The 23,276-nt window shown below is 48.3% G+C and overlaps 6 protein-coding genes and 1 non-coding gene across 7 annotated transcripts; 4 read left to right on the top strand and 3 right to left on the bottom strand.

The window, feature by feature from the left end:
- Nucleotides 1-2,077: 2,077 nt before the first annotated feature.
- BKA67DRAFT_187828 (peroxisome membrane protein) lies at nucleotides 2,078-3,944 on the top strand. The gene has a single exon (XM_046095327.1). It carries the CDS (start codon nucleotides 2,355-2,357, stop codon nucleotides 3,543-3,545), a length of 1,191 nt encoding a protein of 396 aa, XP_045961627.1. The 5' UTR covers nucleotides 2,078-2,354; the 3' UTR covers nucleotides 3,546-3,944.
- A 1,389-nt stretch (nucleotides 3,945-5,333) lies between these two features.
- Nucleotides 5,334-6,708, top strand: BKA67DRAFT_655668 (uncharacterized protein; the record flags this gene model as incomplete). Its single annotated transcript, XM_046106798.1, has 3 exons — nucleotides 5,334-5,614; nucleotides 5,757-6,007; nucleotides 6,074-6,708. The coding sequence occupies 3 exons, from the start codon at nucleotides 5,334-5,336 to the stop codon at nucleotides 6,706-6,708; spliced, it is 1,167 nt and encodes a 388-aa protein (XP_045961628.1).
- A 531-nt stretch (nucleotides 6,709-7,239) lies between these two features.
- On the bottom strand, nucleotides 7,240-7,329 carry BKA67DRAFT_t58. The gene has a single exon. It is a non-coding gene; the product is annotated as a tRNA-Asp (tRNA).
- A 1,754-nt stretch (nucleotides 7,330-9,083) lies between these two features.
- On the bottom strand, nucleotides 9,084-9,641 carry BKA67DRAFT_655669 (uncharacterized protein; the record flags this gene model as incomplete). The annotated part of the gene is made up of 1 exon (XM_046106799.1): nucleotides 9,084-9,641. The coding sequence occupies one exon, from the start codon at nucleotides 9,639-9,641 to the stop codon at nucleotides 9,084-9,086; it is 558 nt and encodes a 185-aa protein (XP_045961629.1).
- Nucleotides 9,642-15,366: 5,725 nt separating this feature from the next.
- On the top strand, nucleotides 15,367-16,497 carry BKA67DRAFT_655670 (uncharacterized protein; the record flags this gene model as incomplete). Its single annotated transcript, XM_046106800.1, has 1 exon — nucleotides 15,367-16,497. One exon carries the CDS (start codon nucleotides 15,367-15,369, stop codon nucleotides 16,495-16,497), a length of 1,131 nt encoding a protein of 376 aa, XP_045961630.1.
- Nucleotides 16,498-19,458: 2,961 nt separating this feature from the next.
- BKA67DRAFT_590923 (P-loop containing nucleoside triphosphate hydrolase protein) lies at nucleotides 19,459-21,717 on the bottom strand (the record flags this gene model as incomplete). Its single annotated transcript, XM_046104643.1, has 2 exons — nucleotides 19,459-21,319; nucleotides 21,413-21,717. The coding sequence occupies 2 exons, from the start codon at nucleotides 21,715-21,717 to the stop codon at nucleotides 19,459-19,461; spliced, it is 2,166 nt and encodes a 721-aa protein (XP_045961631.1).
- A 247-nt stretch (nucleotides 21,718-21,964) lies between these two features.
- BKA67DRAFT_555181 (uncharacterized protein) lies at nucleotides 21,965-23,236 on the top strand. Its single transcript, XM_046102053.1, has 2 exons — nucleotides 21,965-22,161; nucleotides 22,216-23,236. The coding sequence occupies exon 2, from the start codon at nucleotides 22,232-22,234 to the stop codon at nucleotides 22,757-22,759; it is 528 nt and encodes a 175-aa protein (XP_045961632.1). The 5' UTR covers nucleotides 21,965-22,161; nucleotides 22,216-22,231; the 3' UTR covers nucleotides 22,760-23,236.
- Nucleotides 23,237-23,276: the final 40 nt, after the last annotated feature.

Genomic DNA, 23,276 nt, shown 5'->3' on the forward strand with positions numbered 1-23,276 from the left:
CAAACTTGACCTCCGGTGTATCTAGCTTCGTTACTGTGGTCAGATTTTAGTAAAGCTGATAGGTGGTACTGTGTTCCAACACGCTTGTATCCAATCATCCAGTACTCAGATCTGGTCTATGAGTTGTAGATTCCTAGCATACTCTCTCTGGGACATCTTGTGCCGAAACACGTTCGAGTAAATTTTTACAAAGTATACGCGCCCGTAGCACATGTCAAGGCAAGTGATAGTGTTCGGTATGCCCATCACAATAAGATGACGCTATTGCTGTGGTATCCCCGTATGACGATTGAATGGCACCTCCAGTGCTTAAGATTCACTAAGTAGTATGCTTCACGCGACGACCATGGGGATGTGTCTACATTGCACTTTGCTGGCATAGAGTCATGAGCTTCACTTCTTGCGTCCTTCGTACTACATTAGCCATCACTAGTTCAGCTCTTATATGGGACAAAGCAGACGGCCATGAGAATGCCCAAAAGCAGCTCCCCTAGTTATTGTGGCTATAGCGTGCCAGAGCAACTAATTCTAGGGCCGGCTCTATTTAAGCAAGAATGTCAGGATGTGTTCCCAATATCTATGAAAGACATAGCTAATGGTATTTAGGCTATTTTGGTCTAAGTGGTCGACTTCAAACTCGCCCAGATTATATGATGTATTTGGATCCTAGTGAAGACAGAATCACACAAAAGGGCAAAAACATACAACACCGGGGATTCCCCAGTGGTCACCCACCTGAGTACTAATCCAGCGCTTCCCAGTTTATCTAGGGCAGAGCGGACGGGATGCCGAGTTTTCTAGGAGCTATGGTCGTATGTGATGATTTGGTGTTGTAGCAACGTAGAATTACACGAAGCCTCAGGAAAAGAAAAAATAATACGAAATACAAAAGAGACAAAAACATACAACACCGGGGATTCCCCAGTGGTCACCCACCTGAGTACTAATCCAGCGCTTCCCAGTTTATCTAGGGCAGAGCGGACGGGATGCCGAGTTTCCTAAGAGCTATGGTCGTATGTGCTTGAAAACTCTGAAATTATTAAATATATTAGTAACACATGATCACGATTTGGTATACATAACCAAGCAGTAAATCGACATTTTACTGGTATTGCTAATAAAAATATATATACTATATTTTACGAATCCGAGTGCTATATGAGGTCATAAGTTAGTCTTCTCTATAGCATAACGAAGGGGGAAACCTTCTACCCCTTATCGAGGAACATAGAAAAGAACAAGTCTTGCACCTTATTGCGCGACTTAAAACGGCCGCGAAACGCTCGGAAAACCTGATAGTTCTTAATTATCTGGTTGGGGCTTCTGAACAACACTGGGGATGTGGCTTGCAAGGCTCCCTAGAGCTAAGCCGAACATTATTTACACTATATAAGACGTCAATACGCCCGTGACAATAACCCAAGCACCGCCGTCAGGAACAAAGATGCTAAGTGAACTGCCCCACGGCGCAGATACATCCCGAGACCCTTCATCAGGCTTGTGACACGCCAGCTTTGTTGCCTATCATGAACGCGCATATCCGACCGCATGATTGAAAGGGTTCCAAGCCTGGGCAATAGCAATAACTACATATTCGCGGAGGGTACTCAGCTGGCACGTTTGAACCATAACGCCGAAGCATGAATCATCGAATGCTCCATGATAGCGTCCATTGAAGTAGTGGTGGTGGTGAGATAAGATAGATCACTCTCATGTGGCGGCTAAATACCGTGTCAGATGAGTGTGCTGATTCGAGTGCCGAAAGAGCTTCCAGCGAGCCTAATTAAAACTTATGATCGCGAAGCTGTGGGCCTGTTTATACAAGGGTCCACATGTGCTATTGGATCTCACACTGGGGAAGCTGGGGCTAGACTGCTGTGACTAAATGCCGGATGACAATAGTTACGGTTACGACTATCTTGCAAGCAACTAACCTAGGCCTGAGTAGCGCAACTAGGCGACGAGAGGAAAGAGAGGTCCACAGGGCTTCATTGCTTGTCGTGATCTGATGGGCAGGGGAGATGAGCCAAGTTCAATCTCCTCGCCATGTAAGTATAAGTGAGCACTGTCCTGCATAGTACGGATTATCTCACGAGTCATAAAAGCAATACCGCAGCCGAGCCAGAGGAGGATCCCGGCAGCATGTGGTCCTAGCTCCCCCAGCCGAGGCAGTCACCCAGCTTTGTGGAAATGCGACCATTCGTGATGGCGCTGAATTGCATACGCCAGATTGCAACACGCATCGGTTCACGGAACACTATCCACAATACAGCAGCGCAATCTTCAAGCCTCTCGCCGCGATTGTGTCTTGCCCTTTGTTGCATCTCTGGACATGCGATTGCAATAAAAACACCATGGCAGCGTCTGCAGACCCTCTCGAGAGCAATTCCCGCCCAAACGGTCAATCTCACAAGAACAAGAACAAGAACAACAACCCCGTCAGCCAAGTGCTGTCCCTACCACCAAGATGGCTCCATATGTACAGCGATTTCATCACCAAGAACGCGCAATCAGTTTCGCAGATCGAGAGCGCACTGCGCTCACTGACGTACATTATACCTGGACGCTTCCGCGATGCCGAAATAGCCTCCGAGTCGATACATTCAGGCGTCCAGCTCCTATCGCTATACCACGATGCTGTCTTGCTGAAAGCGCTTGCCCATATCCCGGGCCTAGCTTCCAGGATTCCTAGTCCTCATGCAAGATACACCCGCTTCTGGACCGCCAAAAGTCGCATTTACCGTAGAGTAGCACTCCTCTTGCAGGTAGTGCAGTACACAGAGTTATTGTGGGAGATGGCAGCAAAACGGCGCGGCGAGAAGGTGCGATGGCGTGTGGTCATACTGATCGAAGTCATGAAGGCTGTATGCAAACTGTTGCTTCTGCGAATCACGAATTCGAGGCCACTAGTCACACCTGTTCTCCCCGAACGAGAACCCATACCCGAGCAGGAGGACGGTCAGAGCAACGAGGACGCCCTCAAAGAGTTGATGGGAGAAGAAACCGAAGAAAGCTTCCTTGCACTGAATGGCAACGCAAAACCAGCACATGAAAAGGAGTGGTCTATGCCGCGCACAGGCAGCAATCTACCAAGCTTGCCGAATCCAGGCGACATAAGTTCATACCTGCTTAGCAAGGTCCTGACAGCGGACGATATCAAACCGGCAACGAAACTTTTGAATTCTCTACACGGTTCCGCGCAAGCTGCCGAAATACTACATATCCTTGCGCCCCTCGTATACGCCATAGCTCTTGCAAGAAGCGAAAACAAAAAGTCATGGACGCCATGGCTCGTAGGGTTGAGCATTGAGTATGCCGCAAGACAGATCCGCGATAAGAGTTTCAGAGCGACAGCACTGGAGCGTGATGAATGGAGTAAGCGAGTGTGGGCCATGGGTTGGTGGGCGATGAGAGGCCCCGCTTACGAAAACCTCACCAAGGTTGTAGTAGGTGGCTTCAAACGGCGAATGCCTAACTTCGTAGGAAGCATACTCGAAGACTACGAGTACTTGTGGGAGAACTACTACTTCAGCACCAGTGGTTGAACCAGAGGCAACATCGAGGCCTTGCTGGATGCACACTGTGTCCCTCTCTTCCTACAGCATGCAACCTGCGGATATGATTGTACGATTTTGTTGGGTGTCAAGACGAGTACTAAACGGGCATGTTGGAATAAGGGGCACGGCGCTGTCCGATTAGCAGGACAAAGCACTATCACACTCATGAAAAGCGAAAGCACGGGCTATCTATAACAAGCACTTGATTGTCGCGAATGCTTTAAGTAACGAGGCTCGGTATGCGCAACAAGCAGCATAATTGACCAGCGTCACAAATACCGGCAATACATAATTAATACTCATGACGATTACATTTTGGGACGGGCGGAGAACATGGCATGAATCAGCCACATCGCTCGGAAGGCACGCGAAACAACGACAATCGTATCTTACTCGTGCTTTATAAGCGGCCTCTTGCACTCTCACACGGCGCTCTGCTTTGATCATCGCACTTGTTAGTCAAGGTATCTTCCATGCTGCTTGCCAGTCACTGCTAGCCGCAATCATCGGGTAGACCAAATTCTTGTGTCAGCGCGATGATGATGCAAGTTTCATCAAGCTGAATATGTCCGATCCTTTCCATTGAAGGTGGATAGTAGCAACTGAAAAGAACACTTGCACTATCGGCGGCAGCTCAATCCCTCCCACAATTCGTCAAATAGTTCAGAGAAGCCTTGGAACCACCGCCGAGACCAGAGAATACCACACCCATTTCGAACTTGACCCAATCGTATATTCAACCGGTCATTTTCAGATCCTTAAAAGCAATACCCATATTTTAAGGCATGGTTGAACCTTGGCTTGCCCAGTGCTTAACAGCCAAGCTTCGAGTGGTCGACGTCAACGCGAGAGCGCTTGTCATTTCTCCACCTGCGCTCTTTCTGTTGGATAGACCAAATTGGCGAAATCGCAGACCTGCAGGGTCCGGATTCCGTATAATCCTGGCTGTACTTCACTGTGAGCGGCTACGTAACCACCCACACACGTAAGTACAGTTGACACCATGACACTGCCCTCAATGTGGAACGAATCCTTATTCCATTAAACCTAATTTCTCGGCTAAACCAGTACATCTAAGTGAAGAAACTATCGACTTGCGTGAGGGTCATGCTTTCACAACAAAATGGTCTGGGCTTGCCTTTAAAAAAAAAATGGCAAATAAGATGACGTGTTGAAATTGCTTCTGGAGACTGGAGCACTTCCACTGTTCTATACTGTTCTGTTACAATATCTGGGACGGCTGGTGCTGAAGCAGGATTGACTCGGAGTAATCATATTATGGTACTAGCAAACATGCCTGCATACCGCGTCTATCCCCAGCGGCCCAGGTTGTGGTATGAGTGTGTTATTTTAAGAGATTTGCGTCACAGCCGAGATGGTTCAGCAACTGATCCGTTGTCAAGTGTAACCTTGTTATTTCGGTAGTTGCTTATCTACCAACATGCGAAGTTTTGGTCCTTTTCGTTGTTCAGTCATTTGTTCCTTCCACATGTTATCTTAAGCTCATGATTAAGCTTGAGTAATAAACAACCATACATTTTGTGCGCGCGCATTCGTGATTGACAGCTTGTTGACGTGGGAAGCAAGCGACAATGAAGGCGATCGTGCGTGTGACATCGCGTCTGATGTTGCGAATAGCGGTGTTTCTTCTCGTTATAGTCGTTCTTCTCCACATTCTAAGGCCCTGGAAATCGGTATTCGTGGGACACGCATTTGAACAATCGAAAGAAGGACACCATATCTCACTTTTGGGATATTGGACGGGGGAACTAGAAGATGCAAAGAATGAAAGCAATTCTGCGAGTGAGATTCCGGTCAAGAAGCCATGAGAAGAACACACGACGGTTCGGTGGAACCCAGGCAGGGGCTGCGGCTGCCTCGAATCGAATTGCAAGGCAAGCTTTTGTCTTGCGAGCCTGGCAAGGTTATGAATACAAGGATGCGCAGATGCTTAGCATCCGGGCGATGGTCAACGAGCTGTCGTTGAAGTCTGGGGCCGAGTACGATGTCCATCTTCTAGTCGAGATCAAAAACCTCAGCTTGCCAATATGGAGCTCGTCAGTCGAGTATCAGCGAGTATTGGAAAAAAACTGACCCTCGAGAATTTTGGGGCATAACAACTTTGTGGTCCGAAGAGCTGCTGAAAATCTTTTACACTACTTCTGGATTTGATGGAGTCGACTCATTCCAGGAGCACAGGCACAGTTCCATAACTGGCGTATTTCGGTCAGGACACTGGCCGGTGCAATGGTTTTCCCAAGAGCATCCTGAGTACAAATTCTTCTGGAACTGGGAGATGGACGTCCGATACACGGGACACTATTATGAGCTTGCGAATGCAATATCCAAATGGTCGGACAAGCAACCACGCAAAGGATTATGGGAGCGCAGCAGTAAGTTCTACATACCAAGCGTGCACGGCACATGGAGCAAGTTTGTCGACATTGTCGGTAATATGACCGCCGGAGGGTCTGAACCACCCGTCTGGGGGCCAGTGAAATTCGAAAACGCATAAGGTTTGGCTGCATATCCAGAGGGCGTCTTCCCTCCTACAACCTATGAAAAGGACAACTATGAATGGGGCGTCGGCGAACCGGCGGATCTCATCACCTTCAACCCCATCTTCGACGTCGCCAAGTCCACGTGGCTACATGCCTCCGACGTCACGGGATATAGCACAAAACTGGAACTGCCGCCCAGACGCTGCTCTGTCGTTGCCGTCACCCGCATGTCCAAGCGTCTGCTCGGTATCATGTACGAGGAGACTTGGAGCAAACGACACAGCATGTTCCCCGAAGTCTTCCCGCCAAGCATTGCGCTGCACTACGGTCTTAAGGCTGTATACCCTCCATTGCCAGTGCATCTAGACCGCGCCTGGAATCTCGAGTGGCTGAATCGAGTATTTAACTGGCCCACGAATGAGAAGGAGAGCGTCTTTTCGTTCTTTGATAACGCAGCGCCCGGCTTTGGTGAATTCAATCACCTGGGCAGCACATTCTATTTCTTAGCACAGTTCGGTAGCTCACTCTGGAGGCGGTGGATTGGTGCGAACGAGGGCGGCATTGGCGGACAAGAATGGGAGGCAGAAAACGGAGGCACGATGTGTCTGAGAGGTGCATTGATACACCCAGTGAAGAACGACGGGCTGTGAATTTCACAGGATTTCAACAGGCGTTTTTACTACGACACGACACGATACATGCATGATAGATAGGTTCCTCTTTAGCAACAGCGATGCACCAATATGGAGATCCCTAAACACTTCTTCTTTCGTTGATTAAATTCATGGGAATTTCAATCAAGGTAAATTATAGTCCTGGTGAGATATATGCCAGTCTTCAATCGTTACTGCTGACACCCTAAGAGCAAATCATGCGATCATTAATATCGAGCTTTGTTTCTGTTATTGCTAAGCAAGTCGTGATTCAAAACGAAATAAACAATTACATGCGTATTATTTGGATTCGAAGTCTAACAAACATAGGCTCCGTAGATTGATAAGCCTCCCTCTAGGACTAGTAGTGGTGGGCTTATCTCCTAGTCCTCCTTTCTGTACGGATCCGTATGCGCCATGTTCTTATCATCACAACCCCAACACTAACCTCATCTCATTCATGTAAGATCATATGAAGTGTTAATGGACAAAAACACAAAAAGTATGAGCTGAGTAGCTCGTATCATCCTCTCGATCCGGGAATTGAACCCGGGTCTCCAGCGGTTACTAGTCACATCGAATGACAAGCTGGCATACTGACCACTATACTAATCAAGATGAGATGGTAGAGATGGTGTCTCTGCCTTGGTTGAAAGAAGGGTGCTTAACGCGGTATACGTAAATCATGCACAGAGTTTTCGTCTGTATCCACCTTCAAGATGACAATCTGGAGCGGCTTGTCTAGTAGAAAGGTTGGCCACGATAACCACCTTAGCGTATAGCCTAAGATCTGAGACTGTTTATAGAGTTGCACGTGTTATACATACGGTGGGTGCTATTTGTACTAGAATCAAATGCTAGGCCTTGAGCTCCATGAAGGGGACGATCAAGGTAAAGGCGATAGACAGATAGTACATGTGATCGGATTGGCTGGGTCTGGTACTGAAACGTTGGTAAGCGCAATGAAATACACAGGTTGAAGGTAGATCTCTTGTTGGGACGCATGAGACAAATGCAGTACCAAATATTGAGAGGCGAATACCAGGAATCTTGTCGGCAGTGCCAGACTAAGTCGCGTGTCATTGTAATGGCTGGTGTCATCTTGGCTAAAGCTCGATTGCCTCAGTCCAGGGCCTAACTGGTGGCTGTCAAGCAATCACAATGTGCTCCTCATTTCGGTCAGGCAGTCAGTCAGCCTGATCATTTCATCCTGGCTCATTTTCGAAAGAAGATTTTCGTCTTGTGCAGCCTTCGAGGCGTGGTGGGTTCGACAGAGGTAGCCATTTTGGGAACGCACGTTTCGTATCCCTTTAGGCCCTGGATCTGTTCACTTACAACGAAAGATGAATAATTGCTGCTGCTTCCTGGCCGAGGTTAGCCTTGGGCTCGATCAAAATGAATTAGCCAAGGGCATTGCTTACTTGCAACTCCTGCCACGATAAGTTATTGGATCAAGACTGTCTGAACCCGGTAGCTTGCTGCATCAAGGCCTCTTCATTTGAAGATTTCGCGAGGCAATCCTTGAGACTGACTAGACTTGAAGCAAACGTACCAATCAAAACTATGATCTGGTTCGAGAATCAATGACATACTGACATGCGAATGCTCAGGTTTCCAATGTGCACTCGCCACGTATTTCGCGAGCCACGCAATTTGTGCACATACAGGTATATACCACAGCAATGAATGCCGATGTCGTGGAACACTTGCAGCCTCATACTCGGCCACGTGCGTCGTACATTCCCCAGACGAAGTGAATTACCCACAGGCTTATGAGGGAGTTGGCATTGGTAGTCATATGCCACAGTTATACGTCTCTGCTTTCGAAGTCATACATACATGAATGATACCATGTGATGTCTCGAGTTGTCGAATGAAAGAGAGAAGGCGGCAAATAGTGGACAATGTATCAATCCAAGGGCTTTTCTTCGAGGAGCTCTCTAGGAAAGGTTGAATAGGTTCACCAACCAAGGAGTCGGCAGCGAATCGTAAGTCACGAGATCGCAACTCAACGCAGCAGGGGTTCAGGGCTTGCGAGGATCGATCCGGCTAGCCCCGGAGAACGTTCAGACCGTGACATCGCCTAGTCATAAAAAGCATGGCAAACATGGGCATGAAAATGGGGTCTTCCACACCGTCCGGCGTTCGGGTAGCGAAGATGATGGAATTATGCGTAAGATTATGGTTCGCCTGAAACTGCAAAAGAAATCCAAATTGGTATCGAGTGAGAAAGCAATAGTGCAAGAGTTTGCGGGTATGATCTCCAGTCATGTCACCCCCTTCGATAACAACCCACCCAGTGCAAATGCCTAAAACGCGTGAGCTACGAGCTCCCTTTCCTTCTATGGTGATGCTGTTGTCGCGCCTTCAGCTTAGTCCCATTTCCGAAAGCCAACCCAACCCGCGGTTTCTACAAGATTGATAGCTCTCCGCAACATATCGCGGTCTTTTTGAAAAGTGAGAACTGTCATTGCCTTTTCGTAGTCGAAGAATTCAGGTACAAAATGAATCTCGGCCTTGCCTGGTAGTTGACTTCTGTCGAGCTCGGCAATAAACCACCAAACCAATTTCACGCCGTCTTCTTCCAGATCTCTGACCTCCAAGAAGAAAGGCTCTGTAAGGTTGTGATACGTTCTGGCCATATCCTTCACATCCGCTGCTTCGATGTCGGATGGAGCTCGTGTCGGCATCGTTACAGGTCGCAGCCGGCATGCGAATCCGCTCTCTTCTCGGACCTCTCGAACTGCCGCATCCTGGCGCGTCTCATTGCAGTTGCGCCGGCCCTTAGGTAACACCCAGTGGTCCTTCTTGATGAGGTGGAGGAGGCAAACTTTCTTAGACCTTCCCGACAGGTCAAACAAGATTGCTCCGCAAGATTCAACGAACTTTTCGCTTGGGTAGATTTGGGTCTCCCACATATAGGCCGCCATGTTTGAGTTCAGTGCGCAAGCCTTGAAAAGGGTTTAAGCTATGGAGGTGAAGGCCTGTCGAGACGTTTTGTTGTGGCTGAATTCTGGGTAATTTGTTTGAATGATGAATTGCTTATTTGCAGTAATAGTCCCAAAAGCGACTAAATCCGCAGCCAAGACTCCACACGAAATGAGAGGTCAGGATCAACAACCCAGTTGGGGTGAGAAATGATAGAAATAAAATTGGATAACTCAAAATACCCATGTCCATGAAGAGGCAGCATTCGTGCCTTTTGTAACCATACAGCGGTCTCACTCCAAGCAGTCAGCGAGTGGCACGCCAGTTAGCACTCGGAGCCTCGTCGAAGCTAGGAAATCTTGTGCCGGCGAAAAGCATACCGAAAGCATGGATCTTGATATGGCAGACGCCTCATTCGATTGCGGTTGCGTTGATGACTAGTTCGGGATGTTATAGGTGACGAACCATGCATTTACCCCAATTTGGATTACCAGTATTATGATCCCGGGCAGTGATCTTACATTGAGCCGATGAGATGAACAGGGCTAAAAGGGCAGCACGAAGTTCGTCTCCGAAGAAGCCTATCTCGCCTAATGAGAGGTTGTACAGGGCAAGAGCCGAACACATGCGGCCAGTTAGCTGCAGTGAGGCTCACGCTTCGTGTGGTTACCATTGTACTTGATTGGGGAACGACGTGAAGCATATCCGTGGTTGGATGGTTTCGAGGAGGTAGGCGTCATATTACCATTTTAAAACATGGGTACGCTCGCCGCATGTCCATGCACGTCAGCGCTGCCAAAGCCATCAACATGGACTATATGCTGTCAAGGGTTAGAACTCTTAGCAAGTCTCTGCGGCACTAGACAGACAAAAGATGAATCTGGCGGTCGTTGACAAGAGTGGGGCCATCTACCCGAGAGCATCGAGTCAAAGTCTTGGGATGGAGCGCGGCCGGGGCATAATGATGTTTTGCTGCAGGCTGACGGCCCTGCGTGGTGAGATCGGCCCTACAAGGATTTCCTGATACCGGCAGACGCTCAAGCAAGCAAGCAGACGTTCAAGAATGACTGCCAAAGGTCATGCTTACCCCTGTGCACTTGCAAGTGAGCTGTATAATTCGATCACTACTTGACCATATCTAGAGCCGAGGCCAACCTTCCATTAGGTACAACGTGATTATCAGCCAATATGTTGTGATAGTTCAAGATTGAATACACCAACGCATTGAGTCGTCGCACCAGTGACTGTGGGGCTCGTTTGCTCCGCGTTCTAGACTTATATGGAGCACAAATGAGGGGTGATAATGATAGTGGAATGAGCTGGGGTAGCGACAGAACCAAAGACCGATACCAGACAGACGACTTCCATTTGGGTTCATCTGCAATGAGACAAACTGGGCGGTTCGAGAATCTTGCGCAGAATCCACAGAACCAACACGAAACCTGGCAGGTGGAACATGTGAAAGTGGGCTCACACACCATCTTGAAGCAGCTTCATTGGGAACAGGCGATAACAACCGTTCTCATGTGGCTTTTGTTGAGCGATAGCATGGTCAAGTGAGCATGCTAGCTCGGGTGAGGTTAGTAGGGTAATATGTGTAATGTTGTAATAGAAACAAGATAGAGCGATAAGCAATAATTTTTGATTCCCGCGCACAATGTCGGTGTTCTAATAGGAGCCCTCCGAACTACAATGATGCACGGGCAGGAGGGTCATGTGGTCAACAGCAGGTAATTCTAGGAATGATCTACTCTGGAAAGGTGTGGCTGAAGGCTGACGGAGTCTTGGCTCAAGAGACAGGTCGCTTCGGGCAATGAAAATGAACTCTTTTAGTGAAACAGGAGAGCATCAGAGGAACATGCCGCCCGTAGTTGAACACAATGTATGCTGGCCACAAAGGTGGAGAGACGTGAGGGGTCCAAGAAGCTCCGGAGCACAAGGAGAAAGCAAGAGTCGACAGCCAATAACATTTAGAGACTTTGAATGCCCGAAGCGGTCAATGATCGGCAGTCTCCTCAGCTTCGTCGAATAACAACTAGTCTCGAGCATTATGTGTGCGGACGTCAGTTGATTTGTCTTGATAACCAGGCATTCCAGACTCCAGGCCAATGTACATCCAATGCTCGTAGCCTCTTCAGATACTGACGTTTTGACCTAAGGATAGGTGATTGTTTAAGTGTCGTAATGGTAGCCTTTCCTCTCCTCTCTGGCAATGTGATATACTACAAATGTTGCGTTATGGTTTACGCTGGTGATTGCTGAGGCGTATCTTGGCTTAGCCTATTGATACGCCGCAAGGCATCAAAGGTTTGGCTCATGAACGGAATATGATTTGACCCATGTACAGTACCAATCTTTGTCCTGTTTCCATACTCAAATGCCTTGCAGTGCCACTAGGCTGCCTCGCAGCCACCCAGTATCAAGATATACTGTATTCACTGTCTACCGCTAGACAGCGCAGGTCGGCTTGTGGAGTTGAAAGGTTGTACTGATGGACGGCAAAACCAGAATCCGGCCTCGGGGCGGAATTGCGCAACCCAACAACTCATTGTGTGAAATGTGAAATCTATGACGCCTTTGTACCACTTTGCAGCAAGGACATAAGTCCACGCAAAGTCCGAGTCCGAATTTACTGCCCTACGTCTTGACTGACTATCCATAGAGGCTATGCAATCTAGAAAGCGGCGATAAGTAATACCGTCAGCATACGTTATCGATAGAGTAGTGATTGTTGGAAATCGCCGGTGAGCTGCGCTCTGCTTAGATTGGAGGCTTCCAAAGGCTTGACCCACCATGTTGGATTTGTGAGCATACTTTCAGGGTTTAGTGCTGAGTGATAACATCACGCCTCTTGTCGCGATTAAGCGGGCATGGGCAGATGACGCCCTAGGCTCAAGTACCGAGTTGTACAATACCTTTACAAGGTGAATCGGTACTTTGATTCACTGACGGCCTGGATCACTACAGGGGTCAGCTACACAGGGTGTTGGGGACACTAATCCTCAATAGACAATGGATGAGCTGATTTGGCCAGTCAGCATCATGTATCTGCCATAATAGCTCTCTATAGAGCTTAGCCAGGAAAGCAATATTCGTGACCCATTAGAATGCCAAACCGTTCTTCAGTGCACGACAGTAATGCCAGGCTCCCAAAAGTTGCCTTCGCATTATGAGTCACAGACCTCACTCTCTCCTTTGGGGCCAACAACGATTTGAGAAAGCGTTGCCTTGCCCCCACGATACCGAGCACAGCCAGGGACTCCAAACACTGAACTGCAGTAGCCACATTGCTAGCGAATGCCCCTCAGCAATTGGCCAATTCATTCTCGCGCTGGCATTGACTGCGTGTCCTTCTTTGCTGCCTTCGGAAGCCTATTGATGAAGCTGGACCAACATACAAGAAAGTATGTATACTTCGCGGATTAACAAAACAACCCAATTTTCGTTTATTTTTATTACACGGTACATTGTCGTTGTTCGCATTGTCTTGTCTTGTCACTCGTTCACCGAGTCAGCGATGACACGGATGAGGGAACATGTAGAATTGTTGCCATTGAGCTTCATACACTCCTGTTTAGCAGTCTGCCTTTGGAAGGTGCGGGCTTCAATGCCTCCATAGCCCTCCTTCATGTCCCACGTTTTGCTTCCTAGCTCCTCCATTATGTCTGCCTTCCCATTGGGAGCTTGGCAACGTGTCCTAGCTGACGGGATGATGACATGTCAGATAAACTTTGGACTTTGATCGCGAGAGCTATGCAGTAGAACCCGCGCTGCCCGCTATGCCGCGTCTCAGCAATTGGGCAACACAAGGCCAACTCTATCTCGACTCTGTAGCCGCATGAAACGAGGCACCAGAAAGCTTGCGACACGACACAGATTCAGCACATCAATTAAAAGAGTATCGCCTGCCCTTGCTGCCTCGCCCAGCTGGAGACACAGGCCCGGTTTTTGTTCTTCTGGCACATCTCAATTCGCGACATCAACATGCTACGATGCAGCGCGCATACCTAGTTCTTGTCTTTGGCCGAGTGGGCGCTCACATTTTGACACGGAAACATCAAGAGGGGAAGAACTAGGCTCTGACGCAAGTACGTGCTATGTACAGTATGCACACCCGCAACTCGACATTGCTACCCAATTCATGAAGCCTCCGGGCGGACTCAGGTTCGCAGGTAGCACTCAATTCGTCTTCACGATTGGATCTCTCGTCAAAAGTATGGGTGTGATGAACCCGATGCCTATTGGGCGTTAATACAGTGGACCTGAGCGTATCCTGGATGCAAATCCACACAGTTGATCCACGAGGATGCATCACACGCCCTTTGCTTTGAGACACACCCCCATCCACCAATCTTGACCAGTGGTCACGTTCTATCTACCCCTCTTTTCTCGTTTCTATTCCACAGCATGCTGCGATTGACAAACATTGATTAGAAAGTCTGGACAGAGCGACTCGATTCGTTTGGAAAAAATTGTGCAATGTGAACCGTTGCTTGCAGTAAGTAGGTCTCGATGCGTTCCAGTTGGCATTGACGCAACCAACTTGCGCGCCAGACTTGGTGTATGCCTAGACTAAGCGTTCGAACAAGTGTCGGCCGTTGGTTGTGCCTAGGTGGTCGGCCAAGTCATGCGGAGAGAATTGCACTCTATGGCTACAGAAGTATCTCAGCTATGGAGGTACTTTGAGTACTTCAGAATCAATCTAATCCTCTCACGCAGGGTCGATCCCAAAATAAGCCAGCGTTGTGGTGTCAGATCCCTGCGCCCGCCCGCCGCGTCGGCCCTGCCTTATGACTGACTTCAGGTTACTTGGTTGTACATGGAAATGGGAAGTGACTCTTCGGACGACACCACCACGTCCATCACCCGATGAAGTACACCCACAACTCAACGGCCAGTCTGGGTTTGATCAGCTTGGATTCCTCTGGGGGCTGCCTTCGCCTGCCTTCTCTCGTCTGTCTCTATTTCTCAATGAGCCATCCATTAATGGGTTCACCACTTTCTACCCTTTCTTCAATCCATTCTGTTCTTGGTTTCTACGCACTTCCAGTCTATGGCTTTTCTTAAGACTCAAGTGCACTCGCCGCCATTTTGTGTGCCTCTTTCCGCTATTAATCTATGCATGCTTTCTGGGTAGTGGGTTTAGAAAGTCCTATACCGCTTCCCTACCATCTTTGGGCTTTCCCCCGCAAATAGTGGCAACCCAAGCAACCCACCTCACGATTGTTGGTTGTTGCGATTATAAGAATACCTAAGAGCAGATTGTTCCCTATCCCGTTGTTTCTCTGGTTTGCAAAGTTGGACAATCGAATCAAGCCCGCCATCACAGAGAGACTAACGGATTTCCAATTTTAACGCCTATTTCCGAGTCCGTCTTCTTGCTTATTCGACGAACTTCCAATAGCGACCTCGCCTCATACACGCCTGTACAAGCAACATTGCCAACGACCTGTACTGCAACAAACTACGCTTAAAATCTGTCTACATATTATTTGGCGTTGCTATTCGAGGCATTGACCGGGTTGATTTGTCAATTGAGCCAATTGCTCCCACGCATTCTGGTTTCTGCCTGGTTCGCCACCTGACCGTTGACTCTCCACTTATAAGACTCACACGGCTGACAAACCTGCTCGCATGCTGCCTGTCAAAGACTTCACACAGCAGTTGAACAAGATTACTTTTGCTTCGACAGAATTCTTCCCCAGATCAAACACCAAACCCAATACCATGGCATCTCCGAATATTGCCGCGGGCTCAAAGAAGCCCTTCGATATCAGCAGTCTCATGTCACCGCCTGAACTGCCACCAATGGATTCGTTTGCGAGGCCAACGGTTGTACCTAGGACAATGGATCAAGCCACTTCAAACATGAGAAGGGTACATGGACCAAACCCACCGCTCTCGCCACCGATCAGTCCTCTCTCAAAGGTTAACCATTCAGTAGCCATTGAGGCAAGAAACAGTACTCCCATGAACGATCCGATCCTGTATCCTGCGCACGATTTATCACCACCCCAACAACCATTGTTCGCCCGGGATGACTCAATCGAAACGCAGCGAATTGTAGAAGATCATGTTGAGGCGAGGAAAGCTTCTCTATTCAGAGAAGCAACGCCACCGCGCCAAGAGGAATATGAATTAATGCTGTACTTCAAGTCAGAGGTCATGAAGAAGTGTCAGGAAAATCCCAAGAGCTGGCTTCAACGTGAGCGTGCTCAACTTCTCGCGGATAGAAGGGCTGGTTCTTCTCGTCTTCACCATCATAGACTACAACCAATACTACCAGCAAAGCCCCAGTCAATCCGCACCCAGGTCCAGCGAATTTCCAAGCCACCAAAACCTTCCGTCAGACCGTTGCAGGCTTCTGCATCCGTACCTCGACCAATCCGCGCAATGTCTCCTGCTGCTCAGATTCCAAGGCACGCAGTAATCAAGCGTGTCAGCGTTACTCCTGATCCTGCATCTAGAAGAACTGCTGCACCCAGTCGAGAGGACAAGGATTTCAGCGCTCTGCCGGACTACTGTCCTCCTCTCAACTCTCTACCATCAAAGGCAAACAGTCTAAAGGTGGACTGGAAGGGTGCTCCCATTGATCTGAGCAGTGATCCGCAGCGGGATCTGCTTCATCCGGACGAACTAGCTCTAGCAGCAAATTTACGACTAGACGCTGCTACATATTTGACCAGCAAACGCCGGATGTTCATTGCTCGTCTGAACTGTCTCAAAATCGGTAAAGAATTTCGGAAGACGGATGCTCAGCAGGCTTGCAAGATCGATGTCAATAAGGCTTCGAAGTTGTGGACAGCTTTTGACAAGGTTGGCTGGCTAGAGAAACAATGGGTTGCACGATTTGTGTAGACCGATATCCGGCGGGCGGTCCCAATTTGCAGAGACAGCGGTAGAGGACCTTATCAGGCATGGGCCTCTACGTACGACGACGGTGTGGTGGACACACGATTTCACACTTCTCACATGCCCAACCAACCGCATAGTTTCGGCCTACTTCGAATTCACCGACGTTTGCCGGTATCACAGCGACTTTATCATCTCTACTCCATGACCAGCTTCGGAGTTTGTTTATGGTTTTCATTTGTTTACACGGCATCACTACATCTCAGGATTCCGATATTCACAGCATCGGGGCATTTTATATTGATACCCGGAGTGCGCAGCGTCTAGCCCCAGGTCACCTCCACTCCACAGATTGTTCCCGGTTTTAGGTTGCGTTCGGATTGTTTGGCATTGCATTTATTTCCATCGAGGATACCTCTGCATATTCCCGGCGTTCTCTGTGGCCCACAGCAGAGTGTGAGATGGGCTTCATTTGATTTGATTTTATTTGGTTTTGTGGATGGATGTGACTTGGCCAGTTTGGTCAGATACACTGGAACGGTTCTTCACTTTGACGAGGCAGATTGGACAGAATGTGCGTTTGTGGAATTCTCATGAAGGGATTCTGCTTATTTTACCCAGCACAATGGAATTGGCGGTCAAGATGCTTTATCGTGGGTCATTCAACCTGACTATGACGGCTATCTGATAGGTAGACGATAGGTAGACGATGCATTCTCTCGTCACTACGAGGTGCCATTACGAATAGAGACTTGACCCCATCATTAATAGCCACAGAGTCTGATGACCCAAAATGCCCCTAAGTTTCCGATAAATCTCAAGTTGTCCGCCGTAGAGCAATCCCAGCTTCATATCTCAGATATATTTTCCCAAGTCATTCTGTCAATTCTCTACTCTACGAAGTCCGACCGCGATGGGCCCCTGTCTGTTACCCGTTTGCCCTTGCTTTAGTGCCGCCGGCGATTCCCAAATCAGCAGAACGGTTTTAAAGTGCTCGGCGGCAAGCCTCCGAACGAGCCTAAAAGGCGCGATCTCAGATCTAGACGTGCAGATGACATCAAGGGGTGGGGTGGGCATGCATGAGAAAGACCCAATTGAAAGGATAAGGTTATCGATAGGCACTCAGTCCAAACCGCAAAGTTTGGAAAATGCGACAGGCCCCCCTACATGTCCCAGGAAACGCGATTAGTTTACTCTAGTCTAGAGGGGAAATCACTTTTGTGTCGGACATTCTGTCCACAAGCGAGATCGAAAACGCAAGCGAACCATGGGGGAAGATGAGTTACGACAGGGCATCTACAGTTGTTATGCCGGTAATGCTTTCATGTAAAATGCGATGCAACACAGTGACAAGACTGCTGCACACTCGCACACCCTGTAATGAAGGATGCGAAACATGAATACACACGCAAGACACTTCCGCTGTCACGGTCCGGTATGCGGCTGACGCCGTTCAGCTTGTGAATAATAATGACTAGGGCTAGTAAAGTCAATTCCAGTCTCTCCTGCGCAAATGAAGGTAACATACGGTTCTAGACATTGTACATACAAAGTACGAATTGCATGAGCCTTACCATATGGACTCGTCACGGGTAAAAGTAAATCTTTTGTCGCTCGACGCATCACATATCATACTCCGAGCTAAAGATAAATCCACAATCTCCCACTGTCTCAATTAAAACATGGACACCCGCTTATTATCATTGCGAACGAGCAGCCGGGCGCCAATATCAGACATGTGAATATGAGCATTCACGACTGCCACACCAAAGACCCAAACCGACCTCCTAGAAACAATTAGATGAAGTGATGCAGATGTCAGCATAAGAATAATGGCAATGATTGTATGGTTTTAAGATAGAGGCATACAGACAAGCACAACAAGCGACGGGATAGTGTGGATCACATACTTGATTTGGGACAGTTTGAACAGGAGCGAAATTACGACTTGAGCGAAATCACGACTTCTTCGAATGGAAAAAGATGAGGAGAAAATCCCCTACATTTCAAATTCAACTGGCAATTCACTTTGACTACCACGTCTTCTCTTCTTCGAATGGTAATCGCGATGAGCTAGGCTGTGACGCATATGTCATACGGCTTTGATAGGGTCATGACGAGATGAGTCTCGGGAACTGAGAGTCGTCCGGAGTTTGCTCCGTATCCACATAACTTGATGGATTTTGGTTGCATTTCTAAGTTTCCGCCAATGTTTCGCTGGTCGGTCTCCGAGTACCACAGTAAGTCCCTTTAGTCGCATTCCTAAGGACGCCATTCATTTACCTATGATGACACTTACTTAGGATTAGGATCGAGTTCAATTGGAACAGCGGCGGCTGTAGCCTATGACACCTTGGATCTACCGCGCCTGCTAGACTCGGAAGTTTTAAGTGCAGATACCTGTTCTTTAGCGCTTGGCCGAGCTAGGTACCTCGTTGCTGGCGCACCCAAAACTGCCCACTTTATTATATATTACTCTAGCAAGATTACTCAACAATTCTTAGACTATTTATTTGCATCATCCGTTTCTAATTTGTGTTCCTGGCATTATGATGTTTTGTTGTTCATAGGCGATAGGTTTGGGTGAGCGAGTTATTGAATCCATTGCTTGGCAGGACTACGCATCCTGTTGATGTGTACTCGCCGACTAATCAGTCCAAGTCGCCAACTAACACCTAATCATATACAACATCCATCGCCTCCGGTATGCCAGACACAGTTGTCGAAAGGTTCATTTGTGTTATCATAAGTGCCGCCATTAACGATCATTTGTGGTGGTTGGATCACACGGAAGGGGTTCTCTTCAACCAACACAGCTCAAATGGAATCTTTCTCAATATCTGGCAAGAATAATTTTGTCTATCTATAATACTCTCTGCATGAAACCGTGTTTCAGAGATTGCTGTGATGATGCTATTACCAGGGTTCCCTACCTTCTTCCCGGTGACGTGAACCCCCTAAAAATGTTCATACTCCTTCTGCGCCAGCTTTTGTAGCTTCCAGTAGGTCTTTCTCGAACTTGGCTTGGATCAAGGTGACTTCTTCAAGCCTTTCTACGTCCAACTTTGTACCCTCAAAAGCAGCCAAACTTTCCGCTGTTTTGACCACATTCTTGATTTGCCGACCATTCAGATCATGTTCTGACAAACGCTCCAACCCTTCCTCGTCAATGTCGGCACCACCAGGAACGCGAGAGCAGAAATTTTGCCAAATTATGCGCCTTGATTCTTTGGTGAGGCTTGTGTATCTCAAGGGAACGTGAATTCTGCTCTTGAACGCGTCGTCGAAGGTCGCGACGCGGTTGGTAGTGAGGAACAAAATACCAGAGTAATACTCTAGAACCCTCAAGAATACAGAAACCATCGCATTTCTCTGCATGTCGTGCAGACTACGCCTCTCCAAGAAGACGTCAGCTTCGTCGATTAATAACACTGCTCTCCATGTGCTGGTCATGTCCATGATTCTGGTCAGTTGACTATCCAGTGAAGTGCTGTCGGTACCCAGGTCTCCTGAAGACACCATGTAGAGAGGGCAGCGAACCCACTCTGCAACACATTCTGCTGTTAACGTTTTGCCGACACCTGGGGGTCCGTGCAATACCATCACGAGCCCTTGGCCTTTGCCTTTGACGATGTCATCGAATGCGCCATCCTCGTTGCCATTCCTCTGTGCGTGCATCGAGACCAAGGCCTGAACAGTTCTCTTCGGCGCGGGATCTAGAACCAACTGGTCGAAGCATTTTGTGTTCCACTCAATTTGTGAAAGTTTGTCGACGAAAAATTCCAGGAATCTCTTGTGAGTGAAAGCGAAGCCGCGGACCGTTGCATTGGTAAGGAGTCGATCCTCGTCCAAGAGTTCATCCTCAACCCTGCTTTCTCCAGTGTCATCTAAGCCGGAACCATCGTTGTGTTTCCGAATCTCGCGCTGGCGCTTAGCAGCCTCACTACGTGCAATCTCACACACGCTGAAAGCGTCATTTGGATCGAGACGATGATAAGTCTTGCAATCGATCATAACTCGCCCCGTAAGATTGAACCGCTCATATCCGCAATCCTTTCTCTTTACTGCCACGCCACTGTACTGTAGAAAATTCTGTCCGACCAGTTTCTCAAAGCGGTGTCCGCGTTCGATGAGATATTCACTGATCTTATCCTTGTTGGCAAGTAACTCGAGCGGTTTAACATTTAGTTGTTCGATACGCAAGGTCCCAGAGTACTTCGGGATACGGAATAAAGTCGTACGCGTGCCGAACATGTCGCCGTCGTAGTCTACATACTCAACTGACAGACAGAGGGCGGGTTCTTCACCTTCCGTATAATAAAAGCTGAGGAGCTTGTAGCAGCGAGGTTGTCCAAGAAGACTGAGGAACACAATACTCTCAGGCTTGAAGATGGTCCAGAGATGTTCATAGTTGATGGCTTTGGCGTCGCTGTTCATTGCCCTCCTGTAAGATTTGAACTCATCCTCTAGGGTGTTGTCGATGTGTTCTAATAATATCTTAAGATGAGCCTGGCCTTCCTCGTCTTCGGCAAAGCGTTTGGTTCCCTCTCTCTCAATATCCTCGCGGTGAAAGAAGAGGCAATATGCCGGGAAGTCGATCTCCACCTCAGAGCTAGCATCAATGGGCTCGTTTGGAAAGTCGCCCACGACATCCTCGAGAAGCTGCTTCAGTAGAGGCGAATTGACGTGAAGTTGTGTGCACTTAAAATCACCATCTTCCCAAAAATGGCGAATCTCGCAAAGGGCGAAAAGGTCCCACCAATCCCGCTTGTCATCCTTGTCATCTCTGCTTTTGCGTTCAGTGTACACTTTGTTGCCATCCTCGTCGCTATATCAATTTCATTAGTACGTTCCTCTCATACACAATATGCAGTCCCAAGACATGCTAGAAATGGCAGGAAAGTATCTAGATAGTGCTTACAATTTTTTATCGAGATGCTTGATCTCTGGTTTCATAGTCTGATCTTCAGGCTTGGTATCCTTAACTTCTCCTTCTTCTCCAGAAGGAGAAGAAGCACTGGGCTCTGCTTGTTCTCCGTTGGGTTGGTCCTCGGGTGTTTCGTTGGTTGTGGTGCCATTGGCTTCAGCGCTGCCCGGTTCGCTCTGAAGTGGCACCTTCTCCGTAAAGAGAGTATTTGCAGAGGAGTCTGCCGTCATGTCAATTGCTTTTGAGGAGTTATCGGAACAGGTTGAGGGTGTGAACGAGAGAACAGGAAATACAGCCATTGTGCTGTCCGCAGGCGACTTAAGTATCTGAGCAACCTCAGACTTCGGCGTGGAGCATGACACCGCAGGATTCATTGCGGCGAAGCGCATCGCACGAGATAGTCAACAAAGGCCGAGTCTCCATATTCTAACTGTCTGCCTTAAAAGTTGGCAAGCCATGATTGGCTAGTATGCATGCCAGCAGATGCATATTTCACGCTACATGCAACGCAAGCGAGGCAGCCGCAAATTCACTTGTCGGCTGCCTGCAAATCAAATGAGAATATCGAAAATCCCCAGGCCTCCCTCAAGCTGTCCCCATGTTCGCTAAGAATGAATGCCGTACAAGGGAATGAGCACAGCCCTAAAACAGTGCCACCGTAAGAAGCCCCACGCTAATGCAATGCGATGGGAGTTTTAGTGCGAAAACCTTGAACCTGTGAAAAAGGTATACCAACCGAATAGGTAAGCAGCAGCTTTGCAAGCTCGTTATAGTTGAGCACGCTGACAATCACATCGTCAATTGAGAACAAAGATGGCCACCGCAAGAGACGCACAGCCAAGCGTGCCAGCGCTGCCACCCAATGTCTCCATCTTTTCGCCGACAGACCCAAACGCAGCCAAGACCCTGCTGAGCAGCCGCATCTTTACGCGTCTCGCTATCAGTGCTCAAACTGAGCCGGCACAACTCACGGCTGCGCTGAAGAACCCAGCACGGCCCGAGATCAGCGAGGCCTTTTGCCTCAGTCACGGGAATGCCGTGTTGATATTCGACGGTGGCTCAGAAGGTAGCGACCTGGAAGATTCGCACCACGAGCACTTCCGCCTCGTATGTCTGGCCCTCAAGGATGCCGACATTAGTCTTGATGTCGCTGGATGCGTTTTTGATACCACGGATGTTTTGCAAGCGGGATTCCAGCTCGATACATTGAGCTCTGGGTCAGTTCTAGTCATCGACTTGATGAGTGGAGGGGATGATGACAGCTCCGATGAGGATGAGGACGACAACTCGACTGGGCAAGGGTTCTTGATGAGCGGAGATTCTGGTGCGACAATCTCATGAAATGTACCACTCGTATCAATTTGTACGTCCAGGAACAGAACTACCCGACTGACACGAAACGATGGCAGAAGCATATTGTGTCTCCAAGAGAGGATCCGATTTGTTATGGTTGTAGATATTATGTAAATACATTCTGTCGTGTATATATTTGACAATGATCTGGTTCAATTGTGGCTAAACCTTCAAATAAGGAAACACAACGAATAGGAGTTAAAAGACCGCAGTATGGGCTTCATTTTGAGGTTTGTACTGGACGGTCACAAAACTACCACCAGTTCTCTCTCCCGCGTCTTTTCGGTGCCACTAGATCGCCTATAAAGTACATCTAGGCGTGGTGGCCATGTCAACATATCCTAACATAGAGAAGCTGGCGGTTCTTAGGTATAAATCATTGCGATATTGTTTTTTGTCAGCTGTACGATACAGGGCGATTGCGTACGATGTCGTGATAAGCAGTGGGGTTATAAAGCGGGTTCTTCACCAATACTCTTCGGTTTCCTCCCGACGCTGCCAGTAG

This window comes from Truncatella angustata (genome assembly GCF_020726525.1).
Source record: "Truncatella angustata strain MPI-SDFR-AT-0073 chromosome Unknown BKA67scaffold_2, whole genome shotgun sequence".
Taxonomy (NCBI): Eukaryota; Fungi; Ascomycota; class Sordariomycetes; order Amphisphaeriales; family Sporocadaceae; genus Truncatella; species Truncatella angustata.

Excerpts from the sequence above, each read along its gene's own strand:
- BKA67DRAFT_187828 (XM_046095327.1), top strand. The coding sequence starts at position 2,355 with ATGGCAGCGTCTGCAGACCCTCTCGAGAGCAATTCCCGCCCAAACGGT.
- BKA67DRAFT_555181 (XM_046102053.1), top strand. The coding sequence starts at position 22,232 with ATGGCCACCGCAAGAGACGCACAGCCAAGCGTGCCAGCGCTGCCACCC.